We start from the raw sequence: 24,666 nt of genomic DNA, 5'->3' as shown, positions 1-24,666 counted from the left end.
GGTCATACATAATTATGTAATTATTAGTTTGTCTTCTAACTTGGTTTCTTTTGTAAAACAGTTCTCATTAGGGGGCTAAAAATGAGGTGTATTAAGGTGTGAATCTTAGCACCAAGGTCACACGAGTTAATATTTTAGTGTTTAACTACAAACACACACACACAACAGCTGTTACTTTAGAACATTTGAAAATAAGACTGCAAATGCAAACGAAAATATCTCAGTCATGAGTAAACATCTCATATATTGATCAATTTTTATTAATGAGTTTTGTTATTTTTTTACGTTTATGCAATCTGAGGAGCCAAGAGGTCAGGAAAATATCAGAAGATCCTCTAGGTTCATCACTAAAGCTCCCTGTTAAGAAATTATTTAACAGCTTAGTCTTAAAACAGATAAATTCTGTGGTGGTTTTATTATTTTAAAAAATCCTCATCTTTTAAAAGAGAAATGTACCTATTTAGAAGTAACTAAGGAGTTCCTGTTGTGGCTCAGTGGTTAATGAATCCGACTAGGAACCATGAGGTTGTAGGTTCAATTCCTGGTCTTGCCCAGTGGGTTAAGGATCTGGCGTTGCCATGAGCTGTGATGTAGGTTGCAGACGCGGCTCGGATCCTGCGTTGCTGTGGCTCTGGCTAGGCCAGTGGCTACAGCTTCAATTAGACCCCTAGCCTGGGAACCTCCATATGCGTGGGAGTGGCTCTAGAAAAGGCAAAAAGACAAAAAAAAAAAGAGAAGTAACTAAAACATCTATTTTTTTTTGCCATTTCTTGGGCCGCTCCCTCGGCATATGAAAGGTTGCTAGTGAATTCTAGCACAAACTTTGTACTCTAAATACTGATATTTACTTTAAAAAACAAAGTATTATTTTATGTTTAACACTTTTTCAAGTGGCAGCTCTAATAATAACTTTCATTAAAATGAAAAAAAGGGAGTTCCTGTCGTGGCTCAGTGGTTAACGAATCCGACTAGGAACCATGAGGTTGCAGGTTCAATCCCTGGCCTTGCTCAGTGGGTTAAGGATCCGGAGTTGCTGTGAGCTGTGGTGTAGGTTGCAGACGCGGCTCGGATCTGGAGCATCTGTGGCTGTGGGGTAGGCCAGTGGCTACAGCTCTGATAAGACCCCTAACCTGGGAACCTCCATAAGCTGCGGGAGCAGCCCTAGAAAAGACAAAAAAATAATAAAATAAATAAATAAAATAAAATGAAAAAAAAGTCAATGTCGGTATTTTGCTTTACACAAAAACATTTATCAGTCAAAACGTGCTACAGAGTATCTCAAACCTCTCTACTGAAACGGACAGTGACATATAGATCAACCAGTATTTAAATTTTTTTACCCCAAGCCAGAAATTTCACAGAAAAACTTCAGTTTACTAGTAGCAGTCACTGAGAATGGCTACTTTGATCACAGTACTAAACAGAATAATTCAGAAACAGAATTTTTCCTTTCTAAAAAGTACTTCACCAGCATTGAGGAGCACAGGGCACAGACCATATCTCACATTGGTGAGATACTATGATTGGTTTTACTGTATTTTTTTTTTTGTCTTTTGGCTAGGGGTTGAATTGGAGCTATGCTGCCAGCCTATGCCACAGCCACAGCAACACCAGATTCGAGGCACGTCTGAGACCTACTACAACACAGCTCACAGCAACAACAGATCTTTAACCCACTGAGCAAGGCCAGGGATTGAACCGGTGTCCTCATGGATGTTTACTGTATCTTAAGAGTTTTGGTAAACAGAACTAATCCTTGTGTGCCTCCTGTTGCCATTAAAACAAAAACAAAAACAACCAACTACCCACGAAGGCATTAATACTAAAGGTCAAAGGGATATGCACCCTCAATATTGGGGAAAACTTATCACTTAGAAGGACAGATACTTACAGGTGGAGTAAGCTCTAATAAATCTTGTATTCTATTCAGAATATCCTCAATGAAGGGATTCATTTGTTTACTGAATAAAGGCAAAAAGGAAAACCACAATCATGTAAATAATAGTGTTTGGAAAAAGTGCTGAAATACCAAATCCTAAAGCAGAACTAAACAAACAAACAAACAAACAAAAAAAGTTCAGCTGTAAGCCAGTCACACGTGATTATTAAGACTAGTTATGATTTTTTTAAATTACAACTTTATGGGAGTTCCTGTTGTGGCTCAGTGTGGTAATGAACCCGACTAGTATCCATGAGGATGCGAATTCAATCCCTGGTCTTGCTCAGTGTGTTAAGGATCCCAGCAGCTACAGCTGCAAATGAACCCTAGCCTGGGAACTTCTATATTCTGAAGGTATGGCCCTAAAAAGACAAAAATAAAATCACAACTTTATAAGCCTAAGAATGAGTAGTTTTCATACCAAAAAATGGTACTAGTAAAGAACAATATAGTATAAAACAGATTAAATTAAAAATGTATCTCCAAGGAATATCATCTTTAGAATTTCAAAGAAGCCATATACTGATCCACAGCAATAAAGCTGTTAAGTAATTAATATCATTAGTGATGACAGTTGTTACATATCAAAGTGTTCAAACAAACCACTGTTTAATGATGAACAAAGTACCTGGGCTAATGAAATGTATAAGAAATCATAACACCGTGATACAAAAAAGAAATACCTAAATTAAAAAAAAAAAAAAAAAAGCCTAAGAACAGAAAACCGTATCTACCACAGGTTCTTAGGGGAAATAATTTATATCTTACTTACCAATCCGGAAAACAAGAATTAAACATACCTGAAATTTTGTACTTACTTGAGAGATTTGACAAATCTAGAAAACAGGTAAGCTGTTCTGCTTCGTACTTTTGCGCTATTGTGTCGTAGACCCCTGTGATCTAGGAAGGCCATCTGAAGAAAACAGAGAAACTTTTTATTATTTCTGCACTTCTGTAAGGCGCTCGTCGCCATTGCCATAACACGCTTGTTCACATCCAATTTTACCTTTTAGCTCGGGAAGGGAGGAACCAGGTACATACATAACAAGTAGCCCAACATTACACACAAATAGACCCTTGAGGACTTGTTTTTAAATGACGAACTAGACAGAAACGGCATTTTATTTTTTTTGTCTTTTTTTTAGGGCCGCACCCATGGCATATTGAGGTTCCCAGGCTAGGGGTCAAATAGGAGCTGTAGCCGCCAGCCTACGCCAGAGCCACAGCAATGCCAGATCTGAGCCGAGCCGCATCTGCTACCTACACCGCAGCTCACAGCAATGCCGGGTCCTTAACCCACTAGGCGAGGCCAGGGATCGAACCCTCATCCTCATGGATGCCAATTGGGTTTGTTAACCACTGAGCCATGGCGGGAACTCCCAGAAACTCCATTTTAAGAAAATGGAAGAGAGGTTATTTGCAGTGTGGTCAAGTGTTTTTTAAGAGCTTTTGGTTGTGGAAAAGTTATGAAAGGAAGATAGAATACTATCTGCTCATTAGCTGAAACACATGGAAAATGACAATGTATACTTACTAATACACATGGAATGTGTTGAGGTTCAACTGTGAAAAACTTTTCATATCTAACAACAGTTTCGAAGAACTCCAATGTCACAGATGTGTGCTGATAGGAACTAACTCCTGATGTTACCAACTGGAGCAGGAAAAAATTAAGAAATCTATCCTTATTTATTGCAACATCAAAATGCCCCCCTATTAACATTAACATATAGCACTAACAATTAAGGAACTCTCATTAGCTTAAATAAAAACAGAAAATTAGGTTCAAGATAAATTATCTGTAGTATACTTACAGTTCGCATCATATCCTGCAAAGCACTAGCTTTTGAAACATCACCTGAGAAGTGAGCACCATGAGATACTGGAAGAGCTTCTGCCAACATATACAGCAATCTTATTGCTACTTCAACTTCCATAAACCGTGTAGTCTGCCAATTCCTACCAAGGTATAATATGTCGGTGAGAGCGTAATATAAACTTTCTATACAACCAGTGATGCACAGGATAAAAAGTCACCAACAAAGGCTTCTTTAATGATTAAAAAGTCATAGGAATCGTTAACTTTGCCAGGCAACATAATTCCTATCACAAAAGTATAAATAATGAATGTAATCCATTTTATTATGTTCCAAATAACAGTATTTCCCGAAAGGATCAAGATAAATTAAAGAGACAAGTGCACTGTTTCAGAGATATAAATAAGATCTTAATAAGTGACAGAGATTAATAAGGCACGTGAATCACTTAGGATAGATCATCAGGGAGAAAACAGTGTTAGAAACAGTGTTCCGAACTTACTGCAGGGTAGAACTAAAAACTCTGCGAACAGAAGCCAGCAGTAACTCTGGTGAAACTTGAGCAAGTCTGTCCAACAATAACTTCAGTTGTTTTCTATATTCTACAAACATGGCTTCATCTTCACCCTATAGTTTAAAATTTCCATTAAAAAAAACCTAAAAGATCATATGGAGTTCCTGTCGTGGCTCAGTGGTTAACGAATCTAGACTAGGAACCATGAGGTTTTGGGTTCGATCCCTGGCCTTGCTCAGTGGGTTAAGGATCCGGCGTTGTCATGAGGTGTGGTGTAGGCCAGTGGCTACAGCTCCGATTAGACCCCTAGCCTGGGAACCTCCACATGCCGTGGGGGCGGCCCTTGAAAAGGCAAAAAGACAAAAATAAATAAATTAATTAATTAATAAAAAATAAAAATAAAAAACTTAGAAGATCACAAAATTCACATAAATGGTGAATTCCCATTTTCTGTACTTACAAATTTAAAATGCACTTTTATTTTTTCATTAATTATTTACTTTTGTAGGAAAACTTACTGTACTCAGGAGCTTTTCCCCGCCTGCCCACAAATACCTCATTTTAAACATAGCACTAGACCATGAAAACCTGGAGCCAGAAACAGCATAGGAAGGAGGTTAAAAACTAAAGTCTAAGCCAGAATGGGTTCACACTGGGCTCTATAACTTTGGTACCTTATCTATACTCCGTGTATCTTCACTGTTACAAAAACTTTAATAATACCACATGATTGAAGATAGATGGCACAAGCCTGGCACATTGTAACTGCACAGTGTGTTGGTGATCATCACCATTATCCTCTCATAGTTCTAAAGTTTTGACTGCCTGAGGTGGGTAGTAGAATACGTTAGCACACAGCTAAACAGTATCTGCCAAGACTAAGTTGCAAGAAAGCTCTGATAACCCTGTGTTTGCTAGGAAGATGACTGACAGCCCCAGACAAGATTTTAACCAGAAGAGGTGCAGAGACAGTTAAGTGCCTCATTCTCACTCTCCCACTGACATTTATGATCTGAGGTCCACCAGCTGGTCCTCAACTAATCACTTTATAAACTGAAATACAGCTACCAACAATACTCTCAATATTTTGTGAAGTCCAGAGCTACAAAGTGTTTTAATAAGGGATAAAACACACACAAAAAATGAAGGATTATGAGGTTTCCATTAATTTCGCCTAAGTGGAGGTCAATAAACAAGGGTAGGGAGTCCTCATTGTGGCTCCACAGGTTAAGAAGCCGACACAGTGTCTGTGAGGATGTGGGTTCAATCCCTGGCCTTGATCAGTGGGCTAAGGATCCAGCATTGCCATAAACTTTGGCATAGGTCACAGATGTGGTTCGGATCTGGCGTTGCTGTGGCTATGAAGTAGGCCGGCAGCTGTAGCTGTGATTTGACCTGGGAACTTCCATACGCCATGGGTACAGTCCTAAAAAACCAAGAACAAAAAACAAAAAAGAAAAGGTAAAATACTTCTTGTTTTAAAAAACTCTTAAGAGATAATCAAAACTTGAAATATTAATTTGACGTAAGTACGCAATAAAATTAAAACTGATTTCTCCTCAATGCAAAATTCTTACCTCATTTTCAAAGTTATATTCTTCATCGTAAGTTAATTTCTTCATAACGGCCAACATGATTGCCTAAAATTTAGAATAAAATTATCTTTTGTTTGTTTCCTTTAATTCCATATAATCTGAAATTAAGATATATGTTAAGGCAGACTGCAGACATAGATTCTATTATTGGTTTAAAAAAAGCAGAAAGAAGTCAATTACCTCTACATTAGCTTTCTGCTGATCTGAGAGCACTGTAAGCTGTTGAAAGAGAGCAATCATTTATTAGATCTCCTGAAGTTATACTTATTTATCAGAACATTTTTCTAATCAGCTAAAATCTTTCCAAACACACACACAACTTTTCTAGAGGGCACATGGCAGTATCTTTCTATATTTAAAATCTACTTAATCTAAAATCTAGCAATTTTACTTCTAGTAAGTAACTTGACATGTTGGCAAAGACAAGTAGATAAATTTGACTTTTAAAGATACTTATACTCAGCAAAGAGGTAGGTTAGAGAACAGTAAAGTATGATCTCATCTTGTTTTTAAAAAAGGCCAAAAAAGCCTAGAAACCCACTATGAGATACACAGTGTGGATTAGCAATTGTGATTTTAACTTTCTCCTTACCTTTCACCTTGTCTAAAATTTATTAAAGTATGCATGCATCACATGTTTACAACAATAAAGAGAAGCTAAACTCCGTTTGGAAAAAAATTATTTTAAGCTTGACTTGATTCAACTAATTTAATGTAAATAAAATAGGATAGCTCTCATTTAATGTCATAACGAGAAGTTAATTCTTTAAAAGACAACATGCTATATAATACGGGAGATTCATTTCCTCTACATTTTAAGTTCTATTATCTCCTCTACATTTTAAGTTATTCTATTATTGGAAGCAACTCTCTAGGGGGATATTTGTAATTGTAAAAAAATCTGTTTATAAGAAATAATGAACTATGTTTAATAAAATTTCTACCATATTTAGAAATAAACACAGATTCTAAAAAAAAAGGAAAAAAAATGACCTAAACCTGTAACTAATTCTGAAGTTTTTTATTCTAGTGAACTTTAGAACCTGGACATTTCTGTTTTCTGGCTAAGAAGCTTAAGTGGGGGGAGAATGTATTAATATTTAACAGTAAATATCTGTTAAAATTATGGGTATTTTCACTTGTATTTTCCAATTCTCTATGGTCTTTTTAATATTATCTACTGGATAAAAGATTAAAATAAAGATTTACCTGTTTCAAAATGTGAAGGTAATCATAACAAAATCCAATAATGTTAGAAGAGATGTCATCATCCTCATGAATTAGGAGCTGCAGCATCAGCGCCACTTTTGTTTCAATAGCTTGTAGTGCCTCCTGAGCATTCTTGATATCCCCATTCTTAATTAATTTAGTCCAGCTAACTATCAATGACTGTCCCATTCCATTGACCAGTTTAGAAAATCTGGCCAGGAAGTCAACATCTTCTTCCTACAAATAATACAGATATCAATTTAAAACCAACCAATTAAGAGGGAAAACTCTAAACTTAAGTATGAATCAAATGCCAATTATAGGATTCAATTTTAAATTAACATTAGACATTTAAGTCTACTATTTTGACTGGAAAATTTTAAAAACCTGAATTTGAATTCTTCCATTATTATCCACTAATACTAACTTTTTAAAGCTAGTTTGAATGACTATAGTCACGAGACACTGCAAACTTATAAAAGCTTAAAAAAAAAAAAAAAGATCTGTGGTTTCAAAACTCTAAACTATTTTAGTATATACAACCTAATAAAGTTAATGCTGCCAGGAGTTCCTGTTGTGGCTCAGCAAGTTAAGAACCCAAATAATACCCATGTGGATGCGGGTTCGATCCCTGGCCTTGCTCAGTGGGTTAAGGATCCGCAACTACTGTGAGCTGCAGCACAAGTTTCAGCTGTGGCTTTGCTATGGCTGCGGTGTAGGCAGGCACCTGCAGTTCCGATTTGACCCCAAACTGGGAACGTCCAAGTGCTGCAGATGTGTAAAAGCAAAAAAAAAAAAAAAAAAAGGTTAATGCTGCCATACTATGCTGTGGGTAATAATTCACTACAGTTCATTCTGGTATTACTTAATTTTAACCTCAACTACAGAGATAAAACTGCTATTACAGTAACCTGGCTAAGATCACATCAGCATTAGAGCTAGAACTCAAACTTAGGTAATTTTCATTAATTATCCTTATGCTGTTCTCCTATAGAAAGAGATTTTACTTTCAGCATTTTAGGTCTTTTATAAGAGAGTAAGTAAGAAAGTTATTACCAATGTAAGAAAACTATTTGTCAGCCAGGAAAACACCAGAGCTGTACTGCTGACAAAAGAATTCTTAGTAATTCTTTATCACTAATCACAGGTAAAATTAAAATAAAGATCTTTTAATTCTGTTTCTAAATTACTAATTTGCCGTACTCAGAGCCCTAATTCTGCTGAGGCTAATTTCTTTCTTTTTTTTTTTTTTGTCTTTTTGCCTTTTTTAGGGCCGCACCCACAGCATATGGAAGTTCCCAGGCTAGGGGTCCAATTGGAGCTGTAGCTGCCAGCCTATACCAGAGCCTCAGCAACGCAGGATCTGAGCCTCATCCTACACCACAGCTCACGGCAACCCTGGATCCTTAACCCACTGAGCGAGGCCAGGGATTGAACCCACAACCTCATGGTTCCCAACAGAACTCCCCTGAGGCTCATTTCTAATAGCTCAAATTTGTACTGCTTCAAAAATATGATTGATGTGGTTAGTAGATGCATACTATTGCATTTGGAGTGAATAAGCAATCAGATACTGCTATATAGCACAGGGAATTGTATCTAATCACTGGTGATATAATATAATGAGGATAATGTGAGAAAAAGAATGTAATGGGTCACTCTGCTGTACAGCAGAAATTGACAGAACTCTGTAAATTAACTATAATAAAATAAAAAAATAAAAAATCAGTAAAAAATATGATTGAAATATAACATTTATAATTGAATCTATTTTGGTCAAAATGTAGGGGTTATGCTTCCTACAGTATGATCCATGAATCAATGGTATCAAAGCATCATTGAGTGTTTGTTAGAAATGCACAAATTTAAGTACCATCCCAGATCTTCAAGTTTTAGTCTATAGCATCTGTTGCTCCAGGCTAATGTTACAGATAACATTATGGCTTTCTGGATACAATGTTTCATTATTATACTCTCAAGGAAGTTTCTAACACTAAAAAAAAAAAAAAAAAAGCAGCAATAAGAAAAAGAAAAGAAATGCTTTTTTTTTTTTTCTTTTTAGGGCCATACCCACGGCATATGGAAGTTCCCAGGCTAGGGGTCAAACTGGAGCTACAGCTGCTGGCCACAGCCACAGCCCCATGGGATCCAAGCCTCCTCGTCTGTGACCTACACCAGAGTTCACAGCCAGGGATTAAACCCAGATCCTCGCGGATATTAGTCAAGTTCGTTAACTGCTGAGCCATGAAGGGAATGCTGGAATGCACATTTAAATTAGTACCTATCCTAGTTCTAACAATTTCCAAAACATTACACGTACATTTACTGACCTGGTCAATGCTAAAAAACCCAGCAGACTGTAATACTTGACACAAAGATTCTACTAGTTTCATTTTATCAACAGGATCCATTCCTTTATTTACAATTTCAAATAAACAATCACAAGCTTCTTCCCGTAGAACTTCTATTGACATATGACCTAGCAGCATATTTATAAACCTAGCAATGGAGAAATAAAATTGTTACAACATTTTCAAATTTATGAGTTTTTCAGACTGTACTTTGCAGGTTTATATTTTGAAAATACAGGTATTTTACCTTACCTATCATTGGCTATAAGGGATAAGTCTATCCAAGAGACATAAGCCCCAACTACTTCAAGGCACTGACATGTCACTTCTGAGTTAGTATACTGGTAATTTTGTAGGATTTGGTACCATGATTCCACCAAGTTTGGAATGCACTGTTCCCTCATGGTATCTTTTATGAGAGTATTCCTACGAGCCTCCTAAAAGACAAAACAAAATGCCTTATAAGCAAAATACATTACGTCCCAAAATAATGCTTGACAAATGAAAGAATAGTTGCATACAGTAAGTTCCTCACCACTAAACTTCCAGACTTGTTAACACCTTCCCTGCCCCTACTTCCTATTTATTAGCTCTTAAAAGAGAACCTGTGATTCTAATTGCTCCTTTTATTCTATTCTTCAATGAGAGACTTAATTTCTTATTACACACTATAAACATTATTTAGAAATCCTAAGACATGATAAGTTATTTCCCAATATTATGCAAACATACTTAAATTAACTAATAGCAATAGCTTAAATAAACAATAATATCCTTTATAAATGTTGTAAACATATTTGACATACAATCACCTAACATTATTATATACATTGAATTAAGGTATTTCTATTGTGTTTCTTAAGAAAAAGGAGAAAGTTATATTGTGTAATGAAGAAATAAAGACTAAGGTGATGAGCTATGTGACTGAGAATACAGAAGAACCCAGCACTGACTCATAAGCAATGTTTCTTTCTCACCCAGTGACTATAAAGCAGTAGTAAATATAGGCCACATTTCTTAACAAATTCACAGGAAAAAAAATCAGTTTGTATATTTCACCATAGGCTGTGCTTGTCTAGCTAAAGAAAAAACCTGAACACTCTGGGAGTTCCTGTCATGGCTCAGTGGTTAACAAGCTTGACTTGTATCTATGAGGATGCAGGTTCTATATTCCTAGCCTTGCTCAGTGGGTTAAGGATCACAGACACAGCTCAGATCCTGCACTGCTGTGGCTGTGGCTGGCAGCTGTAGCTCCGATTTGACCCCTAGCCTGGGAACTTCCATATGCCAGGTGTGCACTCCTAAAAGGCAAAAACAAACAAACAAACCAACCTAAATTTTTTTTTTTTTTTTGGTCTTTTTGCCATTTCTTGGGCCGCTGCGGCATATGGAGGTTCCCAGGCTAGGGGCTGAATCAGAGCTGTAGCTGCCAGCCTATGCCAGAGTCACATCAATGTGGGATCCGAGCTGTGTCTGCAACCTACACCATGGCTCATGGCAATGCCGGATCCTTAACCCACTGAACAAGGCCAGGGATCGAACCTGCAAGGTCATGGTTCCCAGTTGGATTCGTTAACCACTGCGCCATGATGGGAACTCCAACCCTAAATATTCTAATTTCACCCTACAGCTGGGGAAAAAAAAACCCAAGTGTAAGTTTCATTGTGAAACAAAATTCAAAATGTTGAGTAAATCTATAAGTATTCTTTTTTTTTTTTTTTGGCTGTACCTGTGGCATGTAGAAGTTCCATGGCCAGGGACTGGACTCAAAACACAACATGACAATGCCAGATCCTTAACCCACTGAGCCACCAGGCAACTCTACATAACAGTACTCTTAATAAAGTTTAATCTCAAAAAAAAAAAAAAAATTCTTGATGCTTTTATTATGTGCCCATTATCTGCTACAAAAACTTAAAATTAACAGATAGTTACTTGCCTCTGACGTATGCACCACATCACGATCCACCAACTCTGAATCAATAGCCATGAGAATTCGGAGGTACAGATCTACTCCCCTTGGATTTAGGTCCACTACCGAGAGAATGTCAAAAAAAAACTTGGGCCATTTAGTGAGATACTCTGTAACAAAGAGCAAGGCAAAGACTTGGGCTGCTTTATTTCGTATAAAGGTCTTCTCTGCTTGGGGATTCAGCATCTGACAGAGAGAGAAACAGTTCATAAAATTAAATGTAAGCTGTAAAGACTCAGACAATGTTTTCCTATTTAGCATTAATAGGCAAAATCCTACCAAACTTCATTATAGTCTAGAAGAGCTGTGCAACAAACATGCTTTGAAAATTACCAAAGTACTGAAGTAACTGGCCAGATGGCCAGATGGAGAACCATCAAATGAACCAGGGTGCTAATGGTTATTTCTCACCCTCACACTTTCAGAGAAAAGTTCCATGGGCAAAGTTTCACTAGTTCCTATAACTGTTTTCTAAGAAGCAAAAAAATTCCATGGTTTTTCTTCTAGCTGTTTGCTCTTTAAGGAAAATAAAAATCATAGCTGCACAACTGCTTTACATGCTAGGATTTGCTAAGATTAAGGAAAAAGAACACCTTGTGAATAAAGAACTCTATTGGCTCCTATGAAAAGGGCTCTTTGTGAAGAGGCTGTCCCGGGGGGCTCACCTTAAGGGTCAACAGAAAAGCCACTTTCATCAAGTAGTTTAAAAAAAAAAGTTACATTTTAAAACCAAAGTTTCCACCATGTGTCACAGAAAGAATAAGTTTCAATTTTTGATATAATTTAAGTTATTGCTAAGTTTTTATCTACCCAAGATCTTTAAAACCAGCACTTTCCAAAAGAGCTACATGATCAAATGGAGGATAAATGACTGACATTTTTGAAGTGAAGCTGCAAACTGCTACAAAAATGAAAATTTAAACATTTGCTAATTCAAAGTACTAAATGTAAAAACTACTATTTTACCTGAGCTTGAAGCCAAGATATGAGCGTCTCCCTAATGAGTTGTTGCTGAATAGTTGTTAGTTCTGAATATCTGTTCAAAATAAAGAAGAAAAATAATGGCTATATTTGGTGTCCATGGTTTTAAAAAAGTAACAGCCTCTTATATTTGAAAGAGAACATTTGCATAGTACTCAATTATCTAAAATTCCCTAAAATAAACTAATAATACCGCTCTCATCACTGCTTTAAAGATAGAGGTCAGAGTGGCACGTGGGGGTATCAACACTGATCTTAGTCTGATCTGTAATTCAGTTTATGTTAAAACAAAAAGGGCGGCTGTACAATTTTTCAAATGGAAATACGTCCATGGTCTGAGGTCCGTGGTTTACAAAATAAATCTGTAGGCAAACTAAGCATCCTCTGAGCAATGATTCACTGTTTTTGCTTAATTAAAGCAGGCGTTCATAATACAAGTGCCCACATTGCTACCTAACTCTAACGAAGAGACACCATGTAGAGAAACAGGCACGGTGTTTTTGATCTTCTGATTTTTTTCCAGAGAAGCTGGAAATCTCTTTTTTTCTCCTGTGAAAAGAATGAATTTTTACAAGTAACCAATGAACTCAGTATTTAGAAAGCACTTTGGGATAAATCAAAAAATCCCTTAAGTTGGATATGTTACAGTGTCCCCAAAGAGGAAAAAATAAATTTAAAAAATGGCCTCTCCTCACAAATCTTAGTAAGAAAAGCCTTACTTTGGAGTTCCCGTCATGGCTCAGTGGCAGCAAACCGGACTAGTATCTATGAAGATGTGGATTCCATCCCTGGCCTCGTTCACTATGTTAAGGATCCGGCGTTGCCATGAGCTGTGATGTAGGTTGCAGACATGGCTCAGATCCCACGTTGCTGTGGGTGTAGGCCGGCAGCTACAACTCCAATTCAACCCTAGCCTGGGAACTTCCATATGTCACGGTTTGAGCCTTAAAAAAAAAAAAAAGAGAGAGAAAGAGAGAAGACTTACTTGTATTTAACTTGATGTTCTAATACTTGAAAGCAGAAAAACTTAATGTGATCATCACTGAAAAACAAACAAAAAAATTATGTAAGAAGAATATAAATTGGGGAAAACAAATTAAAGGTTAAATAGTAATGAATAACACAGTTGCAAAGTTTCTCAAACTAGCCCTTTGGCTTATTAATCAATTATTACATTCACCTCCATCTGTTTAAAAAGCTAAGAGAACTTAAACAGCATACAATATTCAGTACTTCCATTAAATCTGGCAAGCAGAATAACCCCCCCCCCAAAAATTAAGATGCATTTTAAGTACATACATTGCTTTGCAAACATAAGGCATTCCTCCTAAATTTTAGATGTTAGGATTCCTGGAACCACTCCTACATTTTACAATAAAAGGCTATACGTAAAATGGCAAATGGGAGTTCCCACTGCGCCACAGCAGGTTAAGGATCCAGAATTGCTGCAACTGTGGTGTAGGTTGCAGCTGTGGCTTGGATCCGATCCCTGGCCCAGGAACTTGGCTATGTCAAGAGGGTGGCCATTTGGAAAAAAAAAAAAAAAAAAAAGAGGACAAATGGTAGAATAGCCAGAGTCTGAGTCAAATCAGAGATGATCATCATCCAAGTCATACTAACAAGTTCTATTGCAGCCAAATCCAAAACAAGCAGAGTCACCTTAGTCAACATAAGAATGGATATGTTGGAGTTCCCGTCGTGGCGCAGTGGTTAACGAATCCGACTAGGAACCATAAGGTTGCGGGTTCGATCCCTGCCCTTGCTCAGTGGGTTAAGGATCTGGCGTTGCCATGAGCTGTAGTGTAGGTCGAAGACACGGCTCGGATCCAGCATTGCTGTGGCTCTGGCTTTGGCTGGCGGCTACAGTTCCGATTCGACCCCTAGCCTGGGAATCTCCATATGCCATGGGAGGGGCTTAAGAAACGGCAAAAAAAAAAAAAAAAAAGGATATGTTATCTTCATTTAGACTAAATCAATTAACCAAACAAAATAACTTCAAGCTTAACAAAATGAAACAATTAAAAAAAAATTACATTTAATGAGGGGTTCCCATCGTGGCTCAGTGGTTAATGAATCTGACTAGGAACCAGGAGGTTACAGGTTCGATCCCTGGCCTCTCTCAGTGGGTTGAGGATCTGGCATTGCTGTGGCTGTGGTGTAGGTCGCAGATGCAGCTCAGATCTGGCGTTGCTGTGGCTGTGGCGCAGGCTGATGGCTACAGCTCCGATTTGACCCCTAGCCTGGGAACCTCCATATGCCATGACAGTGGCTCTAGAAAGACAAAAAGACAAAAAAAAAATTACATTTAATGAGCATCTCTTCCAAGACCTCAGGTTTTCTATTCCTGTCATGGGTGGCACTGAAGCTTTAACTAAATATATAAGCCTTAGATTTTCCACTCAAATATAAACTATAGGGAGCCTTTAACTAAAAGTCAGCCCTTATTTATTTTAAGACATATAAATGTTCATGAAATCAACTTTCACTAAACTGGAGCATTTACTTTCTGGCTATAAAATGTAGTAACTGATACCTATAGCAGGCCAAAAACTCTAGCTGGTAACCATCAATGACCCCATGAACTTCTACTCTCACTAGTAGAGTTGTTTGTTTACAATGTCAGTTGTGTTTCCCCAAGTCTCACTATGTCAGCTATACTTCTTTTGTAGATAAATAACAATTTTTATTTTTGTAAAAATTAGGTCGAATGCTTTAGAAAGACTTCATAGAAAGTCACATTGCAGGGAGGAAAACTTGTACAAATGTGATATGGAATGGAAAGACAATCAGAAAAATTAGCGATGGGAATAAATTGGGTCATTTATGGGTGTGATCAATGTTAAGAATGATGAAGTGAATGCCAGTGGTGCATACACTAATCCAAAGATTAGTAACTGGATATGTATATACTTTAAATTAAAATAAAAAATTAAGGAGTTCCCATCAGGGCTCAGTGGTTAATGAACCCAACTAGTATCCATGAGGCCTTGCTCAGTGGGTTAAAGATTTGGTGTTGCCGTGTGTGGTGTGGATTGCAGATGTGGCTGGGATCCCACGTTGCTGTGGCTGTGGCATAGATTGGCAGCTACAGCTCCAATTCGGCCCTAGCCTGGGAACCTCCATATGCCACGGGTACAGCCCTAAAAAAGACAAAAAAAAATTAAGACATACATAATTAATGATTATGTCCTTTATCAACTTTTTAGAAAGGTAATTATCCCTCACCATCATAAGAAGATAAGGAAGTTTCTATTGTACTATGCTGTAGTTGGGATCTGCTGCCAGGTATTCAGAATAACGCAAAGGATAGTTTCAATGAAAAGTCAATTTTGGAAGGGTCAAGTTATTATTTTACTATTTTTCTCATTTCTACACTGAAGTTTTCTAAAACCTAAGTCATAAAATGTTTTTATAAAGGCATTTTCTAAACAGGTAAATATAACAACCCTGTCAAGTTCACAAAAATTTAAATTCTTCTATAAATCACGCAAGTTTTAATTACCTGTACGTCCTCTGGGCCAAAGCTTCTGCACACACCTGCCAGGCATCTGGAGAAATCTTTAACTGCTCAAAATAGGCCAGGGCCTATAAGATTGCAAAGCAGAAAATGCATTTGGAATAGTCAATTTCAATTCCCTGCCAATACTCAAAGTTTTTTGGAAGTAACCAACCAACAATAAATCACTGATTCTTAAAAAAAAAAAAAAAGCTAAACATTGAATTCAAGCTTCTGAGCATATGCAACTTGGTGATCATTCCCAGAAAAAAGTTAAGTAAAAACCAAATTTCATGAGTTGGATACTCAAACCTGTTGCCCTACAGCATAGGAAACAACACAAAAATGCCTGCAGACCTGCCTGGGTTATTAGGAAGATGAAGACAAAAAATACTTGGAATTCCTGTTGTGGTGCAGCGGAAACGAATCCAACTAGGAATCATGAGGTTGTGGGTTCGATCCCTGGCCTTCCTCAGTGGGTTAAGGATCTGGCGCTTGCCGTGAGCTGTGGTGTAGGTCGCAGATGGGGCTCAGATCCAGCATTGCTGTGGCTGTGGTGTAGAACAGCAGCTGTAGCTCCGATGTGACCCCTAGCCTGGGAATTTCAATGTGCCACACATGCAGCCCTAAAACACACAAAAGATGAAACGTACTCTGTATATCATCTGATCAACTGTTTAACAGAAAAGGAGTATTTCAATTCTTCAACTTTATCTTGTAAATTCCCTAAAAAGTGACATTAAAGTCAGAGTACAAAAAGGTCAAAGCTTTAGGAAATGTGTTTCTCATCCCTCTATTCATGAATCCTGGGTCTTGTTATAAGAGCAAGCATACTCTAGAATGGATGCAGCACCAAGTTCACATGCTCTCAACCAGACCGCTTTGGGAAAATGCCGCTCTCTTCCATTAGTATGCTGCAAGTGGCAGCAATGATAGACGCAGCTTTCACATATGACAATGGACAAACGGTAATCTCAACAACTTATAAAAAATATCTCCAACAGCCAAGAAAATTACATGTAATCTCTACAAACACTGCTAAATGAGTTTAGAGCAACTGTGTACTGATACCAACCTTGAATTGAGTTAGGAACAATATTAAGTGTTATATGGAGTTCCTGCTGTGGCTCAGTGGAAAGGAATCTGACTAATATCTATGAGGACGCAGGTTCGATCCTTGGCCTCGCTCAGTGGGTTAAGTATCTGACATTGCCATGAGCTGTGGTGTAGGTCGCAGATGTGGCTTGGATCTGGTGTTGCTGTGACTGTGGTGTAGGCCAGCGGCTACAGCTCTGATTAGACCGCCCAGCCTGGGAACTTCCATATGCTATTGGTGTGGCCCTAAAAAGACCAAAAAAAAAAAAAAAAAAATTAGGTCTTACAGGAACCTAATTTCAATTAGCCAGTATTTTCTTTTTTCTTTTTTAATGTGGTTTGTGTCCCATTAGTGACAAGTCAATTTTATCGGTCTAGATCAGGAAATGTAAAAAATGAAACAGAGTATCAGAGTGCACTGGACTGAGCAAGAGTAACAATTATTTTGTGTAACTTGTTTTAGTCATGTGTGTATATGTCATATATTTGTATGTATTTATGTTTATATCTACTTACATATGTAATGGGTCAAGACATAAAATTATTTTTTTCTCTGGGTTAGAGATTAAAGAAAATAAGAAGCAAAAAGCCACTATATTTAGGTGGTAGTTCCCCATATTATGTAATTGCATGAATGAGGGATGGGTTTTCATATGTGGTCTCAATGGCTGCTCCCCCTGACCAGGCAAATGAAGGTGAGCTGATGAAGATCACTAAATACCATCTTAAGTGTATGTAAGGGCTATCTTTAGAAATTAAGAATACAGGAATCCAAGCCACTACAAGATAATCCAGTTCATATGTCTAACATTTATTCCACGAAACCTAGGGTTTCCTTTAGGAATATCTCAGTGGCCAGGGCAGGAGACAAGGCTGAAGTCAATCATGTACGTTGCACTGGCACCTTCACTTAACAAAAAAGTGGGGAAGGAGGTGTGATTTGGTTGCTAGAATTGTCACTGACATACCATTTTCTTTTAGGATGAAAAAGAAGTTCTGATAGTCCTGATGCTGGTTTAAAATATCTTTGCACTCTGAATCCAAGAGACACTAGTATTTAAAAACCACCACCAGCACCACCTGTGGCAATGTGAACAAGTCAAAGCTTTTATCACCCAGTTCTTATATCGCATATCTTTATAATGTTTCATTGTCTCTAAGTGGCAAAAAAGTCAGTTTAGCTACTTTTACTACCCATGTAGGAAACTACAGACAGACAATGGGACAACAGGAACTGGGGTTGGCATCCATTTATTTTACTATGAAATGGAATTAAGTTCCCACTACTCCTGAACTCCAGCATCAGGACTATGAGAACTTCTTTTTCATCCTAATTGTTACTCAGGTTGGTTTAATGGGGTATCAAATTAAGCCTGGACCAGGCTGCCTAACATATACCTATGACTGATATAACTCATTTTTATTGATGAAAGCATAACTTCTACATTAAAACCACAGCCAATGTCAATGTAGCAGTTTTAGTTTTCTGAAAAAGGAAATGATGGCACATTAAAAAAATGCGTTAGATGGTAGAGTTAAAAAAAGAAGGGTTTTTAAAAAGGAACATAAAAAATACCAAGAAACTTTATTTAATAACTAAAATACGAGTTCCCATTGTGATTCAGTGGTAACCAACCCATCTAGTATCTATAAGGATATGGGTTCGATCCCTGGCCTTGCTCAGTGTGTTAAGGATCCAGCATTGCCATGAGTTGTGATGTAGATTGCAGACGCCACTCAGATCCTGTGTTGCTGTGGCTGCGGTATAGGCTGGCACCTACAGCTCCGATTTGACAACCCCTAGCCTGGGAATTTCCACATGCCATGGGTACAGCACTAAAAGGATAAAAATAAATAAAATAAAGGTAGGTAGCTTACACTCCTATGAAAAGAAATATTTGTCCATACACAGAAAGCATGGACTTCTAATGATTTTCATGTCCTAACCAGTTCGATGGGTGTCTTATAATTAGCTACCTAAATCTCAATTCTTACTTTTTGCCTTGATCTGGACGGCTGGTTATCTTTTAACAGCAGGGGCATGCACATGGTACTATGCTGGAAACCACTGGAGATTTTTTTTTACTACTTAAACAAGTTTTGGCTTAAAAGCAGAAAAACGGCTCTATTTTGTGAGATTGTTAACCTTGTTTATTAGCTCATTTATTAAAAATGTCCTTTGCTTTGAGAAGTAGAAAGAAGAAAATGCCTCATCTTCCACTTACCTTATACATCAAACCACCCACATATCTTTTAAAATTTTAATTACAGGCTTGTTCTCTGGAGTCTTCTTTTATCATTCAGCTATAGTTATGATTATAGGTGTAGGCTACAATATGTTTAACTGTTTATACTTACCCAAATATCCCAGCATCTCATAATGGATTCTTTACCATGTGATCATTTTATGTAACCTGAGACATGGCATATCATAAATGCTCATTACCATGTCTCCCTGGACTAAATAACAAGGATATTAACTATCACTAACACGAGGGTTAAACAACTTGTGTAGGAGTTCCCGTCATGGCTCGGCGGAAATGAATCTGACTAGTATTCATGAGGACGCAGGTTGATCCCTGGCCTTGCTCAGTGGGTTAAGGATCCAGTGTTGCCATGAGCAGTGGCATAGGTTGCAGATGCGGCTCAGATCTGGCATTGCTGTAGCTGTGGCATGGTCCGGCAGCTGTGGCTCCAGCTCCTATTTGACTCCTAGCCTGGCAACTTCCATATGCTGCAGGTGCCAGCCCTAAAAAAGATAAAACAAACAAACAACTTGTTTAAATCAAGCCAAGCAAGAGGAAAATATAATATGTACACCTGCCACTATGGAACGTCCCTTAAACAATTCTTAGCATTACAACTTTTAAATGATTAGAAATAATGATGTGACATAATGACTTGCCTTGAATTACTTGAGATTTTAATACTCTTATTAAGCAAATGAAAGATAAAATAAATCATATTCACTTTCTGTAGTGAGAATATTCTCCAGCATTTCAAATTTGTTTCTCTATTCATTTCCACGCAAATGAAGCCTTTATCACCCGATGCATATTTCTGATTCAAGTCCTCTAATGCAAATCTTTATGTCACAGGCTTTAAAAGATGGTTAAGCCGACTGAACTTACCCTTTGTCTGAAGTCTGAATCAGCATTGGGATTTAGCCCCAAAAGAGCCTGTTCATCCATCCTTGCTGCTATACTTGGAGTTTTCTGATTACAATAGGCGTGCCCTCTGATCCCACAGAAGAATCCACAAACATCTGCACACACATACAAGAAGTTGAAATAAAACACTACTTGATAAAACAGAATATGCTTATCCAGAATATTGCAACCGGTGGATAACATTATGCAAAGAAGTTTAAAAGAACTTATTTTGAAACCGTCCAAATTACAACTAAAGGAGCCTAAGTCTCAGAAAAGTGGGCCTGCTAAATACCCCTGTAATTTCTAAAAATCTAAGGTATGACATTAAGGTTCTCAACTTTTTTTCTTCAAGATCATCAATAAAGTACAGAAAGTAATTCTTTTCTATTTTTAACAGAAGCATCTAATTTATGGAGTGTTTTATTCACTGTCTCCAGTAAAGCACAACTATATTACGTAAAGACAAAATGACAAACTCATATTATCTTATTATACTAATTATAATAATTTGCCTGCCGTTTATCAATATCACAAATCTTTAAAAATTAGAATGGCTGACTAAATACTGACTTCAAAATTCCTTTTTTAAGGCCATGCCCTCAACATATGGAAATTCCCATGCTAGGGGTCAAATAGGAGCTGGAGCTGCTGGCCTACGTTACAGTCCCGGCAACGCCAGATCCCAGCCTGTGACCTACATTACAGCTCAGACAGGCCAGGGATCGAACCCGTGTCCTCATGGATAGTAGTGGGGTTTGTTACCGCTGAGCCATGACAGGAACTCCCTCAAAATTCCTTATATGAGAGTCTACAAAGTATTTAAGAGAAGAATGAAAAATAAGTCATTTAGCTTTTAACAATGGACTAGTTCTACCTTTTACAGATCTCTGCTCTTGCCAGCCCAATTCCAGAAATGTATTTCAAAAACTTTTTTCTAATAATAGCTACAAAAGTTGACAACTTAATACTGACTATTCTTAAGAAATTTTTTTTAGTCTCTAGAGAATTTATGCATTTTTTCACAATATAGGACCTAACTTTTTTTTTGGAGGGGTGTCTTTTAGGGCTGCACTGGAGGCATATGGAGGTTCCCAGGCTAGGGTTGAATCAGAGCTGTAGCTGCCGGCATATGCCACAGCCACAGCAACGCAGGATCTGAGCCGCATCTGTGACCTACACCACAGCTCATGGCAATGCCAGATCCTTAACCCACTGAGCGAGGTCAGGTATCGAACCCACATCCTCATGGATGCTAATTGGGTTCGTTAACCACTGAGCCATGACAGGAACTCCAAGGACCTAACATTTTGAATTAAGAACATGATCAGCCCCAAAAGGCAACCTGGTTTCTGGTAAAATGTTTATTTATTTTCAGAAACAAGGAACAAACTCTACCAGAAGTAAGGAGACCAGGTCTTACTACTCCCATTAAAAGGTGGTGAGGCTTAAAAATCATATATACACACACATATTTATCATAAGCAAAGAGATCAGAGCTCAAAAAAAGGCCAAGAAACTAAATGGTCAGGGGGAAGGGAATCTAGGTTAGACCACTCCTACAGCAACATGCTTTTCGGTCTCCCCCAGGTTTGCTGGAATCAAATGATAACTCAGGATATGTGCTGAGAGCCTTGAAGATAGCTTAGCCCCTTCTCTCATGGTTACCATCACACTTGCAGACTACGGCAAGGCAGTGTAACTCCTCACTGCCCTTAGGATTAAGATCCAAACACTTTTCAATGCCTCCTCATCATTCTGCACCCCAACGCAGCAAGACCAGTGGTGTTCTGCCTTTCATCTTCTTTGCACACACTGCTCTTTTTTTTGTTACTTGGTTAACCCCTGCTTATCCTTCAGAATTCAGCTTAGAGGTCACCTCTTTCTAGAACCCTTCTTTGACCCCTATTGTTCCACTCTCCTAAACTGGATTAGATGCCCTTCCTAGGTGCTGATATGCTGCTTACTATTTAAAGGGAGGGAGTGACTGAATATTCATCACTATGTCCCTAGGACATAATACAACACTGGTTTTAGATTTGGACCTGAATTGGTCCACTCTCGTCATTTTCAAATGGGGCGGGGGAGGGACATGTGGACAACTATGAAACCTGAGAGAGCCCTTTCCATACAATGGGAAAGAGAGCATCTGCCTCATAAAGATGTAGACTTCAATGAGATAAGGTATGTAAAGCTTGCCTAGCACATAGTGGTCCCTCAATAGGTTATTTATAATGCAGGGCTAGGCACACCAGGGATGGGAACTACTTGAAGCACTCTAGATTTGTCTTATCATACCAGCAGACTTTGAACAGATGAAGAAACAAAAAATAATGCACTGATCCCCATCACCCACCCCCCACCAAAGGCAAGAAATTTTGATGATGATACCCCTGGAAAATGCACACACAGAAAGAAAAGACAATCTGAGTTTCTAAGAATCCCAGATTGAGAAGTCCTATAAAAAATTCCTTGAATTTGGCATGGCATTAGGGAATACTTTATACGCTTGGTGACTCTGATTCAATCACAGGAAATAGTAAGTGGTCCTAAATAAAAACAGTGCAAATAAAACAACCTAAGGAAACAAACATGTTACAGTTGTCAGTACAGAAAGAATCCCCCACGGAGACAGCACTTGGATAATCAATATGCAATGGTAAGTTACCTACATATATGCAAACAACTGAAAAGTTTCAATCTGTGCAAAAAGGTGACAATTTTTCCAACAAACATTGTGCATGAACACAATGTTCTAACACAGCATGGTCATTCAGACTTAAACAGTAGTTACAATGCGATAAACACTTCAATTGCGCATCTAGCAAATGTTCTGGGGGACAGCGAGCAACATACTTAAAAAATTGAGCCCTAACTTTCCGATAGGATAGCCATGAAGTCAAGAATCAAAACATGGAAAAATTTTACTACACCTACTGAAGACTGTTCAAAGACCAGAACTGAACCTTTCCAGCTTTTTAGCACCATGCTGACAAGTCGCTTTAATAAAACGTTAACTTCCCCCCCTGTAACAACTAATTAGCACTTTCAAAAAGTACTCCTTTTTTTTTTTTTGGTTACAGGGAAAGACCAAGCTTCCCTACTCCTGCAGAATCGTGAGGAAGAGCAAAAATGGCGTGTCCGTGCTGGCAAATTACTACATAGAAATAATACTTTTTTTTTGGTCCTTGGGGCGGAGGGTGGGGGGTGGTGAGTGGATCAAGTTTGAGGTCTCTGCAGAGGAAACTGGTGAGAAACGCTACAAACTATTACAAATGGGCTTGGCCTCTTCTATTATACCGGGGGCCACAGGCGATGGGGCCCTCCTCGGCCGGCGTGGCCCCTTTTCTTCCCCCGGATCCCTCCCCTAAAGGAAGCCTCGTGGCATTTCGGGTGATGAAACACCCAGCAACGAGCGGCCACGCACTCGGGACGCACTCCGCCTGGGCGGCCGCAACTCATACCCACCCCCACCCAGTCCGCCCAGCCTCGGGGCGCAACGCCTTGGAGGCCGCCCCCCGGGCCCGTACCCCTTCCCGGCATGGGGGCTCCCGGGGCCAGTCCTCCAGGCCAACTTCCCGCAGCCTCTCGCGGACCGAGTCGGGTCCGAGTCCCGCCGCCCCCGAGCCCCGAGTCACCTTCCCTATCACTCCATCCCGCCTCCCCGCCTGCACTCCTGAGGGCCGGTCAGCGGAGCGGAGCAGCGCAGCAAGCAGGGAGCGGGGAGAACGGCCCTAGTCCTTGTCGCCGTCGTCCTCCACCACGGCCGCAGCGCTAACGCCGGGGACGGAGCTGGCCCGGGCGGCGCGCCTCTCGCTGCTCCGCGTCCCCTGACGCCTTCTCTTGCGTGGCGCCGGGCCGGCAAGCTAGCAAGCAAGCAGGCGGGGTCGGTGCCCCAAGAAGGGAAAGAGCGCGAGGGCCGGCTAACGCCGCAGCCGCCGTAGCCGCTGACTCAGCGAGACGCGCGCTCCCCGTGTCGGCGCCGCGCGGACCGAAGCCAGCAGCCTCATGGAGAGTGCGGACGACGGCCAGCGGGCCCGGATCGGGAGCCTACAACTCCCAGCATGCAATGTGCAGGCGACGCTTCCGGGCAGCGGGGGCGCACACGCGCGCGGGGCGCTCGCCGGGAGGTGTGGTCGCCAGGGCCTGTAGTGCATGCCGGGATGGGGGTCTGACATGAGTCTTTTCCGACTGTTGAGTTTTGAGTCCCTTGTTGCTTTTGCGCTGAATCGGCGACCTAGGATTAAGTTTGCTTAGTACGTTCCGTAAACGCTTAGTGTATTAGAGTACGGAGCTCTGGAAAGCTCTTTACATGGTCCAAACACGTGTGAGTCAGTTAATTCCTCTTCTGTGGTCCCACGTGTTTTCCCGCGTGCGGATCCTCCGATGAGCGCTAAAAATGTTCATGCTCACTTTAAACATACTAGTGTTTTTGTCGGTCGTGAAAAAAAGGAGCGCATTCTTAGGTTCCTTCTATGATACTGTTACTTCATGTATTCATTCACCGTTTAGTTTATTCATACTGAATAGAGGTAGGACAGACTCAAG

At 39.3% G+C, this 24,666-nt stretch overlaps 1 protein-coding gene across 1 annotated transcript in view; it reads right to left on the bottom strand.

The window, feature by feature from the left end:
* XPOT (exportin for tRNA) overlaps nucleotides 1–24,144 on the bottom strand; it is a 45,910-nt gene extending 21,766 nt beyond the window's left edge. The window contains exons 1-16 of the mRNA XM_047787115.1: nucleotides 23,757–24,144; nucleotides 20,101–20,234; nucleotides 15,881–15,963; nucleotides 13,364–13,420; nucleotides 12,364–12,433; nucleotides 11,365–11,583; nucleotides 9,678–9,862; nucleotides 9,405–9,573; nucleotides 7,075–7,311; nucleotides 6,046–6,084; nucleotides 5,848–5,910; nucleotides 4,259–4,383; nucleotides 3,754–3,898; nucleotides 3,474–3,593; nucleotides 2,758–2,852; nucleotides 1,892–1,961 (exon numbers count right to left, since the gene is read on the bottom strand). Of these exons, the coding sequence (XP_047643071.1) occupies nucleotides 1,892–1,961; nucleotides 2,758–2,852; nucleotides 3,474–3,593; nucleotides 3,754–3,898; nucleotides 4,259–4,383; nucleotides 5,848–5,910; nucleotides 6,046–6,084; nucleotides 7,075–7,311; nucleotides 9,405–9,573; nucleotides 9,678–9,862; nucleotides 11,365–11,583; nucleotides 12,364–12,433; nucleotides 13,364–13,420; nucleotides 15,881–15,963; nucleotides 20,101–20,160 (1,737 nt within the window). The 5' untranslated portion in view covers nucleotides 20,161–20,234; nucleotides 23,757–24,144. The remainder of the gene's footprint in view (nucleotides 1–1,891; nucleotides 1,962–2,757; nucleotides 2,853–3,473; nucleotides 3,594–3,753; nucleotides 3,899–4,258; nucleotides 4,384–5,847; nucleotides 5,911–6,045; nucleotides 6,085–7,074; nucleotides 7,312–9,404; nucleotides 9,574–9,677; nucleotides 9,863–11,364; nucleotides 11,584–12,363; nucleotides 12,434–13,363; nucleotides 13,421–15,880; nucleotides 15,964–20,100; nucleotides 20,235–23,756) is intronic.
* Between the last annotated feature and the right edge of the window lie 522 nt (nucleotides 24,145–24,666).

The sequence above is a fragment of the Phacochoerus africanus genome, chromosome 7 (genome assembly GCF_016906955.1).
Source record: "Phacochoerus africanus isolate WHEZ1 chromosome 7, ROS_Pafr_v1, whole genome shotgun sequence".
Classification (NCBI taxonomy): Eukaryota; Metazoa; Chordata; class Mammalia; order Artiodactyla; family Suidae; genus Phacochoerus; species Phacochoerus africanus.
This window is presented reverse-complemented; position numbering and strand designations above follow the sequence as displayed.